Source organism: Haplochromis burtoni, unplaced genomic scaffold (assembly GCF_018398535.1).
Source record: "Haplochromis burtoni strain Fernald_Lab_line unplaced genomic scaffold, NCSU_Asbu1 Contig_277, whole genome shotgun sequence".
Taxonomy (NCBI): Eukaryota; Metazoa; Chordata; class Actinopteri; order Cichliformes; family Cichlidae; genus Haplochromis; species Haplochromis burtoni.
This window is the reverse complement of record NW_024582638.1, coordinates 554537-576670: the sequence shown is the minus strand read 5'-3', so window position 1 is coordinate 576670 and position 22134 is coordinate 554537. Positions and strand designations below refer to the sequence as shown.

General features: G+C 38.9%; 1 protein-coding gene across 1 annotated transcript in view; it reads left to right on the top strand.

Annotated features, from left to right (window-relative positions):
- gstcd (glutathione S-transferase, C-terminal domain containing) overlaps positions 1-22134 on the top strand; it is a 42969-nt gene that overhangs the window by 3639 nt on the left and 17196 nt on the right. The window contains exons 4-5 of the mRNA XM_042227706.1: positions 140-412; positions 5475-5568. Of these exons, the coding sequence (XP_042083640.1) occupies positions 140-412; positions 5475-5568 (367 nt within the window). The remainder of the gene's footprint in view (positions 1-139; positions 413-5474; positions 5569-22134) is intronic.

The following is a 22134-nucleotide window of genomic DNA, read 5'->3' as shown; positions in this document are numbered from 1 at the left end:
GCGTGATGTGTGAATTCTGGTGGAACGTGGCATCTCGCTCCACTGGCAGTAACATGTCAGTCGAGTCACTTAATCAATATTTCCTTGTTGTTTTTCTCTTTCTCTTTCATCCTTTCATCCTTTTCTTGGTCTTTAATAGTGTTCCCTCCAAGCACGCGCTGCCGCCACTCTACATCATCTCCCCCACCTACTGCGCTGGTACGGCCGTGTCCAGGAGGTACCGGGGGTGCTTCGGGCAGCCAAGGCTTGTGGGCTACTTCTCTCCATACCCCAGGCTCCCACGTCTGGACTCCCAATTCTCTCAGCAGAGGACAACCCAACCAGTCTACCGGTGGAAGAGGAAGAAGGCCGGGAGATGGCCCCAGAGGTTCCTTTTGTCGGCGGCCCAAGGCCCACAATGACTAAACTCAAAGTAAATGATTACTTTCCTTTACTTAATCCCCAGCATGCTTTGCAGCTATATGTTAACCAAACATGTTTTGTTCCAACACTTCCATCCTGACCTAATATCAAGGGATCTGCCTCCCATTGTCCCCTAACAGCACAGATTCGCAGCCTCCAGAGTGGTTGTTAAGTATTATCCCTGTAATTTCATGCCTCCATTTTCTGTTGATTGCGCCTTCAAGAGTGTAGCTCTGAGTTAATGTTTCGGTTTCTGGCAGACTTTTGTAATTGTTGGATATTTAGTTTTTCTGCCAGATATTTAACAGTGATTGCTTTCACTCATAAAATTAACATTTTAAGTGGTCTTAAAAAAAAAAAGAAAGAAATTCAAAGCTGTTATCGATGCATATTATTTTGCTCTTGTAGACATTACAAAAAAACAAGCTTTTTTTTTTAAGACTAACAATCTGTTTATGAGAAAAAACACTGTATTTGCCTGGGGTGCTTTTTTTAAATGCACATTTCAGTATTCTCAGTGGATCCTGTTACCACTTGCAGGAGTGCAGACAGTGCACATTCAGCTTATCTTCATTTCAGGTGCAATAAAAACAGTGAATCTGGTCCAAAACAAAAATGTTATAGCTTTACTTAGTTTATAGTTATGGCTAAAAATCTACATGTGCACAGGAAGATACACGACCCAATGCAGGTCCCTTAGGAAGGATTGTCGAGAGACTTGCTCATTCGCACACGTTTATAGATTTCTTTGCTCCATATATTACCTCTGCAACAGCAGGAGATAAGCAGGCCCAGCTGTTTTAAAGGAGACTGTCTCCTCAACCCTGACTAACCTCTCGCCACTGAGCCCTCAGACTGTTTACTTGGCTTTTTTTGCTCTGCTCTCTTAGGAAAGATATTTCTGTGATTTCCTGCTGGCTACATTTCTATAACAATGTGAGCGAGGCGAGGAGAAAAAAAAACAAGAGGTTTGGAAAATTCTGATGAGGGTGAGTGAGCTGGGTGGTCAGGATGGGATGTGTCTTTTAGATGTGCTGTGTTGCCGGATGAAATTTAGTCAGGCCCACATGTGTGTAAATGACAGTTTTGCTGGCAGGTTAAAATCCGACATTAAAACCGAGAGGAATGCGTGAACACACACAGACAAACACACAATGGCCACCATTCTCTGCCTAGAGGGATTACAAGGATGGCTACATGTCGCCATCATCATGTCTGCAGTGCAGCTGTTGCGCTGGGTAATGTGCCTGTCTGTTTGCGTCTGTGTGCGCATATATGTCCTCTGTGTGTGTCCCACCAAGGTATAAACACACAGTCTGCCGTCTCACATGGTGACAGTCGATCCTTCACGGCGGCTAACCAGAGGCAGTGGGCTCATCTCGCAACACCATTCACATTACAAATGGCTCATAAACTCTGCCCCTTTATCACTCCAGTTAACACACACTCATGCATACTGTTCAAGCTCCCCATGCAGTGATCTGTGGAGCCCCAGCCTGTGATCTGTATCTATGGTAAACAAGCAGGCATCCCGACACCAGAAATTAAGACCCGGCATTATCACTGCCTAACAAAAGCTAACACAACTTGGATATCAAAAATAGAGTTTTTTTTTAAAAGGAGAATTACTGGGTTTGCAGGAAGGAAGTTAAGTCTTTGATTTTATGTCTGATGAATTGGGTTCATAGGGGAGCTGTTGTTCCAGAAACAGCGATTGAAGACAGTCTGTGTGTGTTCCCATGAAAAACTCCTCACTGAAATCAACGAGCATTATGGCAGGATAATAACGCAGTCTTGTATTATTACCTATTATTTGTCATTTGGGTTTAAAGTTTGACCAGACATCCTTGTTGCAGGTGAACTATCAAACTTAAGAATATGATTTAATAGAAGAAATAGAGCTTTAAACAGAATCACCTTTTCATATTCAAAATTATTAAAGTTTTAAGGTGCATGTTTCCTTAGTGTACTTTGAGGTACCTCAAACATATTTACCCAGTGACCAAAAATGACCTTATCAGCATTTGCACTACAAGTTTGTGTTACTGTGGAGAGTGAATATAATTGGTTTTGGCACAGACTTTTTGAGCTTGAGGTTTGCAGTGTTGTAGACTTTGATTGGTTTGTATTATATAGTAGTATGTGTTTATATAAAGATGAATAAAACAAAATATTAGAATATTTTAATATGGCAGCGAGACATTGTTCAACCCCAGTGTATAACACACAAATCAGTTAGTGTCAACAGAACTAAGGGTTTTTAGTAATATAGTCTTAATTGCAGTGCTTTTATTGCATCATAGTGATGCACCTCACAGTGTATGTATTTTTCTGATGTCATTGTACATGATAGTCAAGTCTTTATTCATGAAACACATTTAAATGTAACAGACGGTGACCATAGTGTTCACATAGGGCTGCACGATTAATCGTTAGAAAATCGCGATCTCGATTCATACTTATGTGCGATCTCATTTCCAAATGACAACGATTTAAAAAAAAAAAAAAAAAAAAAAAAGACGACGACGATTGTACCGCATTTTGATCCGGGACGTAATCTGCATGAAAACAAGCGCTCACTCTTCCTGCTCAACAAATGACAAGGGCGGAGCCTTATACCACGTGATACAGAAGCTGTGCCGTGTGATGCTAAAATTAGCAGGGAAAAAACAACGGAGAGCACGTCAGGGATGACGAGAAAGTGACAGGAGAAAATCCGTCCCGGTCAACCACCCAAACATCAATAACGGGAACCTTATACAGCGCTTCCCTATACACGTCGAACTCCCGCAGGCACAAAGAAATTACGGAGGCTATCACTTATCACCTGACCAAAGATATGGCTCCCATCAACACTGTGCAAAACGAGGGATTTAGGAAAATGATCAACACCCTAGACTACGGAGCCCCCCAGGGGACATGGGAGAAAAAAAAATTAGGGAGGAAAAAAAAAAAATTAGGGAGGAAAAAAAAAAAATTAGGGAGGAAAAAAAAAATAAGACGACTTTTGCAGACTCGCAAAAGTATTGCGAGCGCTCGCAAAAGTATTGCGAGCGCTCGCAAAAGTATTGCGAGATCTCGCAAAAGTATTGCGAGCGCTCGCAAAAGTATTGCGAGATCTCGCAATAAGTATTGCGAGCGCTCGCAAAAGTATTGCGAGATCTCGCAAAAGTTTTAGCCGCATTCTTCGGAGGCCGCCAGCTCGAAGCCGACCGGGAGGTCGAGGCACGATGTGCCGGGAAAGCGGTGTTCCTCCCGGCTGTAGTAGGTCTCGACCTCCCGTTAGCTTCGAGCTAGTGGGTGTCAGATCTCCAAAAACCTCGGAGCTCTTTTGCAAATATGTGATGTCTTGTAAACCGAGCAGGTATCTGACGTTTACACAACTACATTCACGCCTCAAAATATCTTAAAAGTGTATTTTGTGACCCAGAAAGAGTAATATTACAACTAAGTAGCTGCCGCCATTGTTGGAGTTTTGCGAGATCTCGCAATACTTTTGCGAGCGCTCGCAATACTTTTGCGAGTCTCGCAATACTTTTGCGAGCGCTCGCAATACTTATTGCGAGATCTCGCAATACTTTTGCGAGATCTCGCAATACTTTTGCGAGGCTCGCAATACTTTTGCGAGATCTCGCAAAAGTCCGTCTTAATTTTTTTTTTCCTCCCTAATTTTTTTTTTTTTCCTCCCCAATTTTTTTTTCTCCCATGTCCCCTGGGGGGCTCCGTACTAGACAAACGCTACACAGTGCCGTCCCGCAACTATTTTTCTATTGTTGCACTACCTGCTCTATACACGCAGCGTCGAGCAACGGTGGAGACGGAATTTCAAGCAGTACAACATTTTGCGGCAACAACAAAACGTGAGACATTTGTTGTTTTTATGTTTATTTATTGTTTTTATGTTCAGTCTCAACTGTTACGAAGTTGATGTGCAGTTAATAAGTGCAATAAATATTTATACTGGAAAAGAAAATCGTGAGAGAATCGTGATCTCAATTCTAAGCCAAAAAATCGTGATTCTCATTTTATGCAAAATCGTGCAGCCCTATTTGCACATATTTAATGTTCCATGTTAGACCCTCTATTAAAAGGAGTCATATTATAGTAAGATGAGCTTTTTTCCTCTTTATATGGGAAACAGCTCCAGGGATTTACTGAAACAAGTGCAAACGTCTATGTAAATACAGACAGTACAAAAGATGGACATAGCTACCGTGATGTCGTCCACTGATTTCTGAATTCGGTGAAACCTCTGCATGAGTGTTTCCATCTACGCTGTCCTGGTTGCATAAAATTTTTTATTTAATATGACCCAAATTTCTTTGGATCTTGGCTGCCTTTTGTTCTTTTCTCTGTCAAAATGATCTAACACAGCTCTGAGGAAGCCAATCCATGATTGATAGAGTTTCATTTTTCATTTTTTTGTATCCACATGTGCTTTTACTGCATTGACAGTGAGTTCGGGATCATTGTCTTGCTGAAAAATTAAGGCTTTACCAATAGAGGCTATTGCATGATTGAGAATGTGCCTTTCACGTTTCATTTTAAAACACCATTCAGATCGCTCATTCTACCATGCCTGTATACCTGCGGTTTCAGTCAATTTCAGAGTCTGTAGCAAATGAGCTGTTGCTACCCCAGACGCTGTGGTGAGAAACACGGCAGGAAAGGAGAACTGAGAACACAGCCTCATCAGGAGCTTCTAAATAGCGCTGCCTTCTAGCAACAAATATTGCATCTATCTAGACAAACTTTAGCTGTTTTGCATAGCAAAGCTAGTTAAATACATAGTTAGCCCTGCTGTCATCATGGAGAGAACTAAAAAAAAGTTTACCATGGTTTCCCTGGTTCTCTTGCTATTGTAGTTAATTGTACTAGATGTGCTGGAGTATGTTCTGTACTGGTGAAGCAATGTTCTGTCTTGAAAATTTAATAAGAGTTGTATTGTGTGCAAGGTAGCAGAGGGCTTGTACAAAATAAGTCACTCGATTACAACAAAGGCTGTAGGTTTCTATAGTAACTTGTATTTGTATATTTGTGTGTGTGTTTGCATGTGTGTGTTCTTCCCTAAGGAAAATGGCATCGAGGCAGTCTTCACTCCTCATCCTTGCCCTTCCTGGACCCTCCCATGGGAAAGCTTACCAGGAGCGATCAACCCTACTGAAGGTAAACTCTAATCTTGCCTCGAGGCTGTGCTCTTTGCTGGCTCCATTTTATTTTTGCCCTCCTGCCCTTGCACTTTTATCATTGCCCCTTTGGTTTGTTTTAGTTTTATTTTCTTGTATTTATTTGATGTCTTCATCTCTCTTTGTCCTCCTTTCACTATTTTTACTTCCCTCATGTTTTGTAAGCCTGTATGCCTCTGCAACACTCCACAGCCTCTTTCTCCCACCTTATTTCTGGGTTGACTTCAAAAAACACAAATGTTACTATATATGGAGCGAGGAACATGAATAAATATTTGCATTATACCTTTCGGTACTACTGTGGCTGTTGGTGATTTATAGCTGCACCTAATGCTAACACATTTTATGTTAATCTGCAGGTGGATGCGGTTCCCCTTGAGGGTCCCCTAATGATTTTTAATCTACATGTGCTATCCTGCTGATGTTGTAGGGTGAAAGTGTGAAATAGGTCTGTGGTAGAACAAGAGTCAAAAACAATAAAAACACCTAAAAAGGTTCAAAGACAACTTGTACAGTGTCCCACTTGTCTTAGTGGATACTTCTTGCTGTGAGAGTAGTTTGTGATAGACAATGGGGGAGGTTTGTTGATTGCTGCCCCAGGTGGCATTGGAGCAACAGAGAGAGGGGATAAATCTGTTTCTTTGCCTCTTTTCCTCACCTGCATTGTTTCTCTTTTTAGTGAGATGTCTTTGTTGTTAGCAACGCTAAATGATGCACATGCATCACTCCCAACATATAAGTGTTATTCCATCCATCCATCCATCTCAATCCAATACATTTGATTCCGTCCATCCATAGAGAGATAGACAACCATTCACACTCACATTCCCATCTTTGGCCATTTTTGGAATAGACGTGCATGTTTATAGACTGTGGGAGAAAGCTGGAGCCCGGAGAGACCACCCCCACAGACACAGGGAGAACATGTAAACTCCACAGTCTGGCTTTGGTGGGACCTTCTTGCTGTGAGGTGAGGGCACTTGCTGCCATACGGTCACGTTGCCGCTTCAGTGTTATTGACACAAGAAATTGGGGAAGGTAGATGAGGGCACATGCTTCATGCATGTGATTGTTTAAATATTTCAATTTTCTTTAATATTGTGTAGCGCACTCGTTTCTTTCTTCCTTTCATTTTTGCTTATTTGGGAAATTGTTACAAGCAGGAGTTCATTCAGTGCCTATTTCCTCCAACAAAGAAAATGAGAAAAGGAAACCAGAAAGAATATTTCATTAAAAAAAACCTTAATTTAAGATCTCTACCTCTTTTCAGCTTTTGTTTTGTGTAGGTCAAATTTCCACTTCATTACCATGATATTAAGCTTTTTTTTTCAATCCAAGCAACTTGAATAGTAAATTGATTTTATCCATATCCAAACCAAACAGGTTTACAAAATGATACATTACCATACAATACAACAAAAACCCCGCAGAGAATGAGCAAACACGCTAAATAAACAGATAAACGAGCTGTTGAGTGATTTTGTTTATTTTGCGTCCTGAAGCCTTTGCTCTGTGATCCATCTTTTAACTTGTGCTACTTTGAAGCGTATTTTCCCGACGTATTTATTCCTACTTTTACTGATTCAACAGAAACTTTGATAACAAACGGTGTTTGATTTGCTCATTGTTATTTTCTGTTTGTGTGAATATTCCAGGCAGTCAGTATGACACTCATCTAAATTGATGTGTTGCCCAAATAAGGGCCTGTTAGCACATTGACATATTTCTATTATCTGTCATTATTTTGAGATAAAAAATTTAAAAAATGTGTTTTAATATTTGGTCTTTACTTTCAAATTGTTTTAATTTGAAGCTGTATACAAATGTGGAGTGTAGGATTTATAGAAACATAAAGGTTAAAAATGAGCAAAATAAAAAAGCACCCAATCTGGACCTGTACATATATTCACAATTCTGGCAGCTGGGCAGTAGCAGATTTCAATAACTGTAGTATGTTTTTTTTTTTTTCCATTTATTTCTCTCATTATGCCAGCGAAATAAATACTTAATTATGAATATGTAACTTTAAAAGTCTCTCAACTCCTCATTACATACTTTAAATATTGTAAAATTGAAGTAAAGTCATGATGCTAATTATTGTTTATTGACACTTACTTACTTGGCTTAGTTGGTTTGAGGCTCTTGCCATTAAAACAACAAGCATTAAAACCAATGGATCCTTGCTACTAAAAACCTGATTTAAGATCACTGAGTTCCTGATGCAGGCTATCTGTTGTTTTAGAATCCAAGAAGATGTTTGCCCTCCTTAATGCAATTTACATGATTGATGCTTAGTTACCACATTTAGACACCACACTACCTTTGCTTTCATCTAGGTGTAGACCCGAGTGTCGTCCATTGATCTGTTGCTGTTTGGTAGTATCAAGATAAGGTTGGAAGAGTAGTGGGGAGGAGAGGTTAGACCAGACTTAGGAAATATCCGGCTTCTGTTAGCGGGTCAGCTTTTTGTATTCGGCGCTCTCATTGTATGGGACTTCATTTACTTGGGTGTTTGTATCAAGTTTGATGACTGATTTAAGACTGAAGTGCACAGATAGTCTGTCATGTTCTTCACATGGGCAAAAAATGTAAATACAGTTTTTCTCATGTTTGTTAAGAAATTTTGATGACTGGTTCTGGATAGAAAGTCAGAAATGTTTTTAGAAGTTTCATGACAAATAATTCAAAATGTGTTGAGATATTTATTTAAAGAAAACAAGGTTGAGGTATAGGAAAGTCAAGGCATCTCCTAAATTAGAAGAGTTCATTGTATGTTAAATAAATCTTTACAAAATTTCTTTTCATGGCACAGATTAACCAAAAAAACATTATAGGGATCTCACCATCACTAAAGTCATCCTGGAAACTTGGATATCTTGTCTGTATGTTTGTTCAGCTCCATTGTCCTAAAATTGGGGGATTGTATAAAAAGAAGTTCCACACTGAACTCATTTTTGGCAGTTTGACTCCAGTAAAGTAAAAAACAGAACGAAGTCTCAAAGTTGCCAAAATGTCTGGGGATGGAGCAGAGTTAGCAGATGGCTGATTGTAACTTTGGACAATGTTTTCAGAACATCCTGGATTAGGTGGAGATGCAGAAGAGGAAAGATGGACTTGGAAGGCAAACTGACATAATTAGCGTTGAGTTTTAAAGAGGATATGAGACCAATTGACTCGGTGAAGACGGCCAAGAAGATGATTGCATCGGAGGAGTAATGACAAAGCTGAGAGTGAGGAGAGTTTGGCAGCGTGGGAAAGCAAAAAAACAACAAAACGAATAGAGCAGCAGGAACAGTCCCAATACTCAGAAGTGCAGGCACAAAAAGCAGGAAACCTTTTTGAACCCACACGGAACGTCATTAGAAGACTATCGAAGCAGTTTAACTGCATAGTCAATGTTTCATTGTTGGTCTGTTGTGCTGAATTAGAGCCAAAAAAAAACTGAGCTCATGTCATTATCCTTTTACTTTTGACTGCACTGTACTGGTTATATTGGGTCTCACTGATTTTTAGCTCATTAATGTGGTTCCACAGTGAAACTTTAGCATCTATTTCTAGCCTAAACCTCAGTGACATCTAGAATGCTCTTCCCTAAAACTCCACTGATACCTGAACTGAAGTACTCTATGTGATGTAGGCGGGGTGTCTATACCAAGAGTGAAAATCATGTAGAGATACTAAATTTCAGCTGTTCCACTTTTGTCAGCACTCTGCATGATAAACGGTGCTCTTGATGTCCTGCTCCTGCAGAATTATGCTTGCATGCAGGTAACCCCTGTGATTCTGTACTGTGTAATTAAAGAGGAGCAGAGACGAAAGGCACACAATTTGTACAGAACTCCAGCGCATGAGCCTCCCCATCTATCTATTCCTTTTGTGCACACAAATGGCTCCACACATGTACACACGTATAGTACTACAGGGAAAATTTCAGTGTTTTCCCCTTACGTGTGCATAAATATTTCCATGTGTGCAAAACTAATATATAACACCCACAAGCTTTTGAAACATGAAATTTTGAAATGGGGTTATTTCTGCTCTGTACTCTAGAGCAATGGATTTGAAATTAATAAATGAGAGTTTGCCTTCATCCATTTTTTCTATTTTTATCCATTTCCAAGGTTGGGTACAATTTAGGTCTTACAGTATACATGGAAAAACTTCCAAGCGTCCGACTGCTAAAAAATAAACAATTGTCAAATAATAATCATGCTAGCACATCTCCATAAACTGTTTTGCTTTATATACGGACCTATTTGCATTCATTGATTAAAAAATTGTACACACAGGCTCCCAGGTGTGCATAATATGTAGAACAACAAAGTTGTCCTGCTTGTATGGAGGCGCTGATTCACTACGTTTAGTCAGGGTTTGTCTGCAAACAGATAAACAGCAATGTGAATAGAGGGGCCATTGTGTTAGAACAGCCAGTGGCTTGTCTCCAGCACTTCACTTAATAGATGGAGGAGAGGAGGTGCAAATAAAGCATGGTAGAATGATGGAGTGGGTGACAGTGGGAGATTGAGATAGGGGTGAGACAGCATGAGGGGAGACAAGGGTTATCAGTAGAAAACAAGGCAGGAACGAGGGGGTGAACAAGACAACGAGGCATTAAAGGGGAGAGCTGGTGAAGAACTGCAAAGTTGTCATGCTTGAGACATGGCGCTATTAGATCCTTCGGGGTTGTTTTGGTACACGCAGATGAGACGAGTTCCTTTGTTTTTTGTCGTAGGTTACAACAGCATGGCAGAAGTTGAACTGCTTGAATGAAAGCTGGCTCCATTTGTCTCCGGCTCCCTGCTTCTACTGCAAGAGAGATGTGATTGAGATTCCACAAACTCTGCAGCTGACTGTGTATATTTCTTGAAAAGTACGCATAGATTAATAGAAAAAATGAGGAAGAGATTTGCTTTTACTGGAATTAGGAACTTGGTTATGTGGGTAATTTAACTGGATGCAGATCATGTAGAATATTTTGTTTTGTACATTAATAACTTGGCTTGTGTGTACTTAAAGGTGCTGTTTCAGATATTTTGAACAACTGAGTGCTGCACTAGAACACAATAACCTCACAACGTGCCTCATGACCTTTCTCCATTGAAGGGCTGTGTATGCAATAGCTAAAATACATTTTAAAAAGTAAGAAGAAAAATCCAGTCATTGTGGTACAGTAGCACTTTTTCCTGCTGGGTTCTCTTATTTTACCCCAGGTTTTAATCTAAAATTGTTTTTTTTAATATAAATACTCCGTTATCACCTAGTTGCTCATTGTTGACTAGTTGCTCTTTGCTGCTGCATCGGAAAGAGCACAGAGACTGAAGCAAAACAGTAAACCTGAGGTTGTTAAACCAAATCGGTGAGCTAAAAATGCTAAGTAGTCATTAAAGCTCGAAGGAAAGCTGCAGGCTTTGTATTAATTCTCTGTAGGTTCATGATTACCAATGGCCTCTGTCACGAATACGCCACTTGATTCATTTTTTGATGTAAAAGTTTTGATTTGCTTCTAAATCTGCCCATTAGTTTAGATATACTGGGGGAAAAAACAGTTTTGTTAATGTGGTGAACTTGTGATACTTCTCAGCCCGCGGGGCTGCTGATGCGGTGTTGTCAGGGTCGATCTGTAATGGCTTTTCAGTATTATAATATCCATGCAGTGTTAAGTAGTTTCACAATATTTCGAGGCAACATTAAACACATTAAACGATTTGAAATGGTGTTTGCAGCTGAGCTGGAACTTCCTATTCCCATAACTGACATCTTCCTGCATCACGCTCTTCTTTTTGATTTAAATCCCACTGGAAATATTAGCTTCATCAGAAGTTGTGACCCTTGCACAATTTTCAGTGCTTTGCTTGTTTTCTCCACACTGAGCTTTTAAACATCTGTCATGTTTAGCTTCCAGGTAAAATTCAGATGTTTAACATATGTGTTTGTGAGCTGGAAGACTTGCCTGTAAGATGTGAGATGGAATATCCAAATTACAAGTGTCATTTATTTTATTATGTGGGTGGATTAATTTCTTTTTGTTTCCTGCTCTGCTTTTCCAGTGACTTGGATTAAGGTTGTAATATGTGCACATACCAGATTTGTTCCACTGTTAAATCAGTTTGTCTGCCTTTCATGGGTGTCGTTTTCCCTCAGGCATGTCATTTTGCTATTAATGAACTTACTAGAAGATAATTAGCTGTATTTGATTGAAGTCTAGATTCATGAACTTGACTTTTTCTCATTAAAAAAAAACAACAGATATTGGCTGGATACCCTGAGGGCATAATACTAATTCTTAAAGTAGAACTTCACTCTTTTGGATTATCATAAACTATAAAAAAATAAAATAAATACTGTATGACAATGATTTCATCTTCCAAATGAAATTTTGCATCTCTGTGAAAGTTCAGTTTTTCTTCCTTTAGGTTATAGAAAAGTGAATCTTCTTATATTCAGTGTAAGTTATTTAAAATAGTTATGATTGTCAATATGTGCTGGGTCCATGCAAACCAGGTTACTAATTCTGGCCAAGATGAGTGGTTAAAATTGGCCAGAATTTGGCCAGAAGCTTGTTGATGGCTAGTAAATTAGTGGGGATGCATGCATATGTGTTTGAGCCTTTATGCATAATTTTGACGCTACAAGCAGAACTTCCTCTTAACATTAGAGAAAATACTTTTTTGTTTTCAAAATCATTCCATCCTGGAAAAGGAACAGTTGAAAAAACTTGTTCAAAGCTCAAACTCAAACTTCCACTTTTAGTCACTTATTTTGCTGTCCAGCCATCGGGCTGAATGATGCTCTGCTGAGAGATTTACATCAGGTTCAGACACAAATGTATTTAACCGTTGATTTGTGCATTAACATATCAGCTTATTCTGAAGATCACATTGTTGACTCTCTGCCCGTGTTTAGTTTGTTTTTTCTGGAAACCATTAGTGTTTGGTCTGAGTTCAGTAATAGTAACGAGGGAAAGTTAAGGAATGGGGCTAAATGTGTTTTTTTCTGCCTGGCTGTCAGATAGTTGTCAAAAGGTGCTTAGCATCCTTAGGCTTTTGACAGACAAATGTCAAGGGTAATCTATTTGGAATTTTACTGAGTTGATGTATCCTTCAGACACTTGCCATGTATACAGATTTCTCTTTCAACTAACCCTGGATACCAGACTAATTAAAATCTCCATCCAGTTTCCCAGCACTAAATGTAACTTACTGATCTTGACACCATTCAGAACTTCAACTCTCCAAATGCTTGTAATAAATCAAATATTCCTCCTGAGTCCAAAGTGTTTAATCTAAGAATCTCAAAGTTATTAAGAAAGATTAATAGGAACTGCAACATTTCTTTAAGTGCAAATGTGCCAGACGAACTGAAACGGGGTGATAGCTGATGCTACAGTCATACTAAGGAAAACAGTAGTTGGAGACCACTGTATCAACAAGGGTTAAGCACGTAGCACCCTCAACCTGTGGCAACCAGTTGATCGCTGCAACTACTTGCTCATCCTAGTCATAAGGTTGCTGTCCTGTTTTCACTTTCATTTGACTGAGCCATAAGAAATCAGTGCCACACTGGTGCTTTAAGCTAAATGCATGCATGATAATGCTAACATCCCGATGTTTACCCAGTTCACCTTCTTAGTTTAGCGTGCTAAGATTTGCTAATTACCACAAAAGACAAAACATAACAAAAAATGACACTGGGATACCATTACTGTGTAAAACCGAAACTTTGAGCTGACCCATTCGGTCCTTGGGGTCGTGGTGTTTTTAAACGTGCATGAAGAGTGAGGGCTGGATGTGATTGAGAAACAAACGACACTCGCACTACACACTCATACGGTGTTGATATTCTAGCGCTTACCAGTCGTAAGTTATGTCCACCCTAAAGCATCCCATGCTATATCGTGTACCCATTCATCTTGTCCAGTTTAAGGTTGCAGGGAGGCAGAAGCCTATCCCAGCTCTTCTAGGACAAGAAGCGGGATTATACGAGATGTTACTAAATGTTATAGGAAATGAACATATTTTCGTTTTTAAGATCAAGTAACTATGAGTAGTATGGTCACTTTTCCATAGACTTCTCTCAGACTCTTTTTCTTTTTCAAACCACAGGAGTCACCACTGCTGGTGTTAGAGGGCAAGTTTAAAACCGTTTCTCACTAGTGTCGCCTCAGATCTGGAATTCACTTCAATTCAACTCAATTCATTTTTATTTATAAAGCGCCAAATCACAACAACTGTCACCTCAAGGCACTTTATACTGTAAGGTAGACCCGACAATGATACATACAGAGAAAAACCCAACAATCATATGACCCCTATGTCGTTAAAATGAGAGATTGTAGTTTCTTTGTAGAGAATATTTTGATACAAATATAAATATACAGTATGCATGTGTTTTTAAATGATCTTATTATTTTAAGTGAGGATATATTTGAACTGTATCCCTACATTTGGTTAACATGCATCCCCGTGGGCTTACAACTCCAAACAGCAGGCTGTGACTCCCAAATCACTCCTCTCATTCTCAATTAATTGAACTCATTAGAGCCTTTAAATTGCAGATTTAAAGATATGCCGTAAACATGGGAGCCAGCACAACAGGCAGCTAGCTTTTTTATTCGTAATTAGAGGGATAATTGGCACTTTATTTCTACAATTCAGGTTCAAACACATCTAGACTCCCTGGAGGCTTACTACAGAGTTTCACTATTTGCAGTGATGTTTGAATTGTGCCCATTTAAATGCAGAGCCACTGACTGCCTCCACGATGAGCTCCTTGCAAATGTCATATCATGAATATTCATTTGTCTCCCCAGTTTTGTTTTGTTCAATAATCTCTGGTGAGGGATTGCAGTGTGGGTATTGAGGAGGAAGACAATTTGCCTTACCCTCAGCTAGTTTTCAATGAGTTTTGGATTACATGTTTCTAACGCAGTTTCACTGCACTCGTAATTAATTAGTGATTAGTGTGTTCAGCCTGCGCAATCTCGTCTCTGCAGGCCATTCCTGTGGAGCATAGTTTAGACTATTGTATGTGGGGAAAAAATATCTTTTCCTTTAGTTAGCACTATATTTTTCCATTGTAGACATTATAGTGTAATTAAATGATTAAATCATTTTTTATGAAGTCTAAAATATTTGGACTTTTTACTTTAGTAGTTGTTTTTCTCCAATATTCAGAAGTCATATTTGTTATCATACAAAATAATCAGAAGCCATATATTCAATTTATTTGTTAAGTAATTATATTCTTTTATTCTTAATATTCTTTTCTAGAGACTGCAGTCTTGTTCATCCACTCTTATGTGGATATTTTTTTTTATCATTTTTGTTAACAGTTTGGAAATGGTTTGACTAGAAATCCCCCCCCCCCTTTTTTTTTCTTTCAAATTTTAACAGTCCATCTATTTTATTTTATTTTATTTACCCCTATGGTTGGACATTCCTGTCAGTCTCCCCCTCTACTCTTCCCCCACTTGCAAACAAGACCCCAAGCTACTGGAACTCCTCTGAGACCGCACCTTATCTCCAGCCCTATTGGACAATTCATCCTTTCCAAGATGACCACCATCACTGTAGATTTGGAAGTGCTAATTTTTATTCTAGCTGTTGATTGCAAGACCGACCATGTTCAAGCTGGTTAAGACATAACCAAGAAAAAAAAAAGCCAATAAAGCCAAAAACCAGAATAGTCTGTAACAATAATCCATAATAATCTTGAAGAACTCCTCACAGGACAGCATGAAGTTATACAGTCATATGAATTCTCTAAATCAGGGGTGCCCAATCCCGGTCCTCGAGAGCTACTGTCCTGCAGCTTTTAGATGCATCCTTGTTCCCACACACCCGAATCAAATGAATGGCTTGTTATCAGGCCTTTGCCAAACATGATGGCATGCTGAAGAGGTAATCAAACCATTTGATTCAGCTGTGTTGGAGTAGGGATGCATCTAAAAGCTGCAGGATAGTAGCTCTCGAGGACTGGGATTGGGCAGCCCTGGTCTAAATCCATAAAACTCATATAGACCGGTTGGGCAAACCCTGTGCCCAACCGGTCTATATGTAGCTAGAGTAAGACAGACAAGATGTAGATAAGGTGAAGAGCTCGTCCAGTGTACAAAAAGACAAAGTCAAAACTGTTACATATCAGTTTGGAAGTTTTTACCATTGGTGTTGGTCCACAGCCACGTTCAGGTCGCTCCAGAGATACTAATCTGGATTTAGGTCCAGAGGTTTCCTGAAGCAACGGTTTCCTTTGTGACTTTTGAGATCCTTTGTACTTTAGAAAAGGTTTTGTCAAAGGATTGCTGGATATTTTCCTGCATCCATTTTTCCTTTTGTCCTTGTCCCAGACACTGTCAAAGAAAAACATTCCCACAGCATGATGTGGGACAGCCATTTATTTTAAACTGTAGCATTGCTCTGAGAAAAAGATTTAGTTTCTCGTAGTCTGGAAGCTATTTTTTGGCAATCTCCCAGTGGACTGTCATGATCTTTTTTTGGGAGAAATGGCTTCTGTTTGGCCAATCGACCATATGGTTACCTGCGTGACCAAAGTCTTTCGTCCCAAATTAGTCAGCTTGGCAGGTGGCGCAGATCTAGGAGAGGTTTTTCTCTTGAAGAATAATGGAGGTCAACATGTTCATGTGCACGTTCAGTTCAGTAAAAATGTTCTTTTCTTCTTCATGGCATGGGATGTTTTCAGTCTTTCTTATTTTTAACAAATTAGCTAAACACTCCTTACAGTCTTTATTTGATTTGCCTTGATTAAGTGTTGTGTATTGATTAGTAAGGGGTGAGAAAGAATTGATTCCACATTAAAACACTGAACATAACAAAATGAGCAATGCTTAAATACTTTACCACCTTATGAGGATGTTTTGATGGTTTCCTTTGACTCAACATGTACGTCGACTACAAACATTTCACATATTATTATAAAATGTTGCATTCCATTGTGTTAATTTATAATTACAAGTGGAAACGAGGCGATGTTAATCTGGTTACCTTTATTTTGGGTTATGTGTGGAAAGCAGAGCCTCCAAAAATGAATGAATGTCACATAATTAATTGATTACTAATATTTTCCATAGCAGTCTTGAACTAATTGAGTAACTTAAATTAGCAATGGAGAGCTGAAATCTGCAGCTTGATACTTCATTCATGCATCTGTCTTGTTGATTTACTATGTGAGCTGGCATATTTTGCAGTTTGCACGCTCTCTCCTTCTGTCTGTTTTTCTTTTTCCATGTTTCTCCCTTTTCGCTTCCTACCTTCCTTTTGTTTCTGTTCAGAGCCTCTATAATTTCAGGTCATAAGCATTGCTTTGACACAAAGGACATGTTTTCAACTTTATTTTCACAAACTCCTGACAGCAAAATTAAAGTATTTTGCTGTTCCCATCATTATGTGTCACCTCACTGGAATTTCTGTCTTTGCAAGCACGGGCTCAAAGAAAAGCTCAAACCTTTTTATTCAGTTCTGTATCGATTGAACTATAATAGATGATGTGTCATATTTGGTTTTAGTGAGTACCATAAAATGTGCTCTTTATATAGGAGGGACCTCCCCCATTGCCCACATCTAATTTGGCTCAAAGCAAGGTTGTGGATAGACTTTGGCATGCATGTCTCAGTTGCTTTTGTTCAACACCTTGTTGTTAGTTGTGTTTTCCCTTGTGTATTTTAGACCCTCATGGTGTAGGATTACACTGTTAAAGGCGAGAATCGTCTTTTATGCACGTGTTTTGTCTGTTTCTGTGTCTGCAGATCTTTTTACAATAAACATATATCACCTAGGCTGTAGGAGCGACCTACCTTGATATTTTGATAACTGTAGGTTCTTTTATCTACACTAATGTGTATCAGGCTATTTTGGGTTTGGAATTTGTGAGAAGAGGTTTGAGACTGAGTTTAACATCAGTGTTCGCACGATTTGTGCCTTTAGTATGCAGACAGCTCCGTAAGACAGAATAATGACTCGTAAATCCTCCTCTAATTATCCAAAGGGCACGCGTGGTGTTTGTGGTCAGTCTGTAATCCCTTGATTCTTGTCCCACATTCCTAAATAGGAATGTCTGTGTAGCGCCAACACATTTGTGGATATAACGAGGACACAGATAAATATTGAGACAAAGTGTCTGCTTTCTATCACTTAATTAAAATGTGAGCTGGAGAGCCAAAGAAAGCTAAAGGAGCAATGATTTTTATTCCATCAAAACAGAGTATTTGTTGTTAAAATCTTGCTTTTAAGCTCCAGGAGTGTGTTTGTTTCTGCAGTGACAATAATAAGGTTACATTTCTCTATTTCTCTATTCAGAGGGGCCCTGCCTTTGACAACCCAATATTTCTGTAAGGACACAGAGAGCAAAAGGGTGTCCAACTAGCCTTTATTTATACTTGAGTTAGCACTGCAAAACTAGGGCTAAAAGCCATTCTGGCTGGAAGATTTTACAAAGGTTGCAGGCCAAAAGACATTGACACAGCCCCCCAACGATGCCAGCTTTATGCCATATACTCCCTGACTTTGACAGCTCTGGCAGAGTGTAGAGTGCTGAGAGTGTGCGCTGAATAAAAACAAACTACTTAGTTTAAACGTACAACTGTGGAGGAAGACTTTGAGGAGCCGTAACAGAAAGAACAGGTGAAATTAAGCATTTTCTAGACTTAACATACTTGTAGCTCTTTGTAGCCTGAAGAAATGTTAAAAAAGTGTTTTTTATTTAATCTATTTTCCTCACGTCTTGAAAGTGCAGTTTTGAAGAACACAATCTTTTTATTACATTTCATTTAAATGTGTTTCTATGTTGTTTTCAATATTTTAATGATGTATAGTGTTAGATGCTGTTGCTGATGATAAGCTATTTTTTAAACATTTTTAAACAAAAGATTCCTACTTTCAAAGTCAAAATTTGAAAGTTTTTTAACCATTCTGTTTACTAAAGTTTTCAATTAAATAAAAGCATTTGAATCATCTTCCCTTAATTACATTGTTCTATTCTCATTTACACAGCTCTCAAAATTCTTTAATCTACAGAAGTTTATTGTAGTGCTTTCTTTCCTTGAAAAACTCATAACATGTGACCTTCTTTAGGTTCCAGTAGCTCATGAAATGGGACAGATTGATTTGCTGTTGTAAAAATATATATAAAAAACACATTTCAAGTACACAAACGGTGTGTTCCTTGTGAAGATAGTTTACCAGCGTGTCAGCCTTTGGATGGCCTCAGGTTATTTGTTTCTCTGAGCTGTGAATGTGCTGGTCCAGATTACAGCTCTGTGGTCATTGAATCTTCTGCAACAATGTGCTTGTGGCTATTACAGGATGGATCGATTACGAACGATCCGAGTTTTAAAGCAAAAGAATGTAGGAGCTTTTCCCCTGCCACATCCACTTTAAACAGGGCAGCGAACGGTGCCCAGGAGACCGACTGCAAGCCAACATTTAGACTATGCAATCAATGGGAGCCGAAAGGAGAGTTATTGATCTGTCTTCTTTGACGTGCCATTATTAAAATGTCACATTGTTATAATGATGGCTAAGATATTCAATGCTATCTCCATAAGTGTTGAAATGATACAGTAGCTAAGCTTGTCGTGGTGTTGCTTTTGTCTCTCTTTAACCATCCAGAAATCTTTGAGAATAAGCACTATGTATACTTTCAAAATATCAATATTCAAAACACACTTTCTTTGATGTGAATGGAAGTGATGTCAAGCCCAACGAGCAATGTCAGAAGGCTTAAATTACCTACAAATCACTACAGGATAGTTTAGTTTCTTATTGCAGCTGCAGTGGTGTCAGAGATGGTCCGAGTCATTGTCGACAGTTTGCCAATAAAGGCAAACTTTTCGTGTTTTCCTGTTTTATGAAATCAATATTTTACTATTGGATAAATGTAATTCTGTCAATTTCATCTGCCTCACTGTAGTTTCAGTTCTGCGTCCCTGATGCACCTTTCCCTTTTTAGAAGTTAAAGAAATCAGAAGAAGGCTATTTTTTTTTATCTGAAGCTTTGATTTTAAATTGGAATAATAATTGGTAGAGATGCTAGTTTATCTCCACTCGTTTTTGTTTAATTTGGCATGGGTGATTGTCAGCAAAAGATCGCGTTGTGTGTGGGCTGAACATGGTGAAGATAAGCTATTTTATATATACAAAAGCTGATTGAGCAAGTTAGTAAAACTGTGAGGATACAAAAACTCAAACACCAGGAAAATGTTATAACATTATTTAACACACAGCATTGGTTATGGAGGGTGGATAGCACCACTATAACAAATGGATGATACCGGCTGCAGTGGTGCGGGTTACTCATGGGAGGAGAACAGATCACCTAACCCCATATGCAGCCCACTTAATTTTACAGGCAGCTCATTTATAAAGCAGACTTAGGTCAGTTTTCATCCCAGTTATGGCATAAAAAGAACAGTATGTGTAATTAAAAAAGTTATGATGTGGAAGTAACTGTAGCAAAGCAAAGTCTAGACACATGACTGGTGGTATGAAGTGTTTGTGCTCTGGTGCTGTGTTTGATTTGTGCCACATGTAGTGCTGTGCATTATGGCCAAATCCGACATTAGATCTAAATTGTGTCTACAGAGACCGTGATTTTTTTATTGCTAAGGAAAAAGGAAAACAATAGATTGGAATTTATACATTTTTGCCCATTACTAATTTTTCAGTTGTAATTTATTAATAAATGGTTCCAACATAATTTCAGATGATAACTGGTGTATTTCAGGAAACACGTTTGTTATGTCTGGTTGAACGCTCATATTGAAGCAAGGCATTGCACACAGATTGGGAATGTGTCACGACCTGTTGGAGGGACAAAAGGAGTTCCATAATTTTCCCAACCTCTCGCCTACAGCTACGCGTACAGCTAGGTCATGTTTTGATAGACATTCCAGCACTGCTTAAGGATGCACAATGAGAAGTTTTTTCCTCGTGTTTATTTTCATTACCTTTTGTTTTTCTTGTCACTACAGTCTTACACAGATGTGCTGAAAAATCTTTGAGTGACGCCAGGATATTTTTTCTCTGACAGCTTGACAACAATTGAAGCTTTCAGTGATCGTCAGTAAGATTTTATATCTTTACTGCTCAGCGTTTCTCCTCATAGCTTCAAACCTCTTGGCATGTGTTGTTAAAGCTTTCAGGATTTCCCCCATATTATTTACACAATGACTGGCAAACCTGTCCACCTCCACCTTTAACTTCCCATTATAGGCTCCAGTCTCCTTGCCCTTCTAAAGGATACGTGTGAATATATGGCGTGATAATTACACTGTTGGCTGAATTTGGATTTTTTGCCTGTCATTAATAACCAACATTCAACACGCTGCAAAGATATGCCAGAGCTCATTTCCTCATTCATTAGCTTGCAGATTTCCATAATGATGAACATATGGCCAAATGCACCAGTGCGTAAACTTGTAAATGCCAACAATATGTTCAGCTTTTGAATTAGGGAAAAGAAGTTGACAAGCTAACAATTCTACCTGCCATATACAGAAACATTGGGTTCCTGACAGAATAAAAATATGTTGAATGTCCCTTTAACTCCACAGAAATTAATATTAGGGATGCAAATCTAACACTGGAGAGAGAACCTGTATTTGTGCAAAGGTTTTCCACCTTCCTCACCAGTCTCCTTCTGATGTCATAATTATAGATCGCAATGAACGGCAGCTACAAGTGCACGTGTCAGCAAACTGCACGAAAAAAGAACAAGTTAACAAAGACTTCGTTTGTGCTTTAAGGGGGACCTGCTTGGTGCTTCGGCGTTGTTAAGACATTACAACATGATGAAATATTTCCCTTTTAGAGGGAGGGTGTTTGCTGACAGGCAAATAGCAAATGTGTAATTAGCTTTGTGAAATTAGAGTTTTAATTAGCTAAGTGACAAATGCCTTACATGAACAAAATATTTGGCGTATTTTCATTAGTTGCAGTGGAATGGCCATTTAAAGTAGACATTGAATTTTAATTACTATCATCATAAAGTCATCAATGATGTGGTTTTGAAAAAAGTACATGCAGGACATGTTTTTCTTACCCCGTGTGCTTTTATGCCTTTCATATCCTGGCAGGCATTTGTCAAAGTCTTCCTAATCCATTTTTACTTTAGTGACTGAGCTCCAGGCAGTTCATTTATTAAGTGGTCAGAAGCACTCTTTATTTGGGTCTATGTGTGCAAGTCACACTCTTCTAGTCCCATGTCGTGCCTGCAATATAGCTTGTTTTCTGTCATTCAGCAATGAAACAGGAGCTGTGGTTACATCAGCCAGTCTTTCACTGGTATGAGGCGCACAGACCTTTTTATTGTTATTATTATTTATAGAGCATTTTTGGCCTAGACAGTGAAAGAATTGAATATTTTATTCAGCAGTTATGACAGGCTGAGCTGCAGGACTTGGTGTTTACAGGTTACGGTTTCATATTAGTTTTTTTTTTTTTTTTAAGGATCTTCGGTTTTGGCACTTCCAACTCCCACAAGATCTGTTAACTTGTTTTTATGACACACACACACACACACACACACACACACA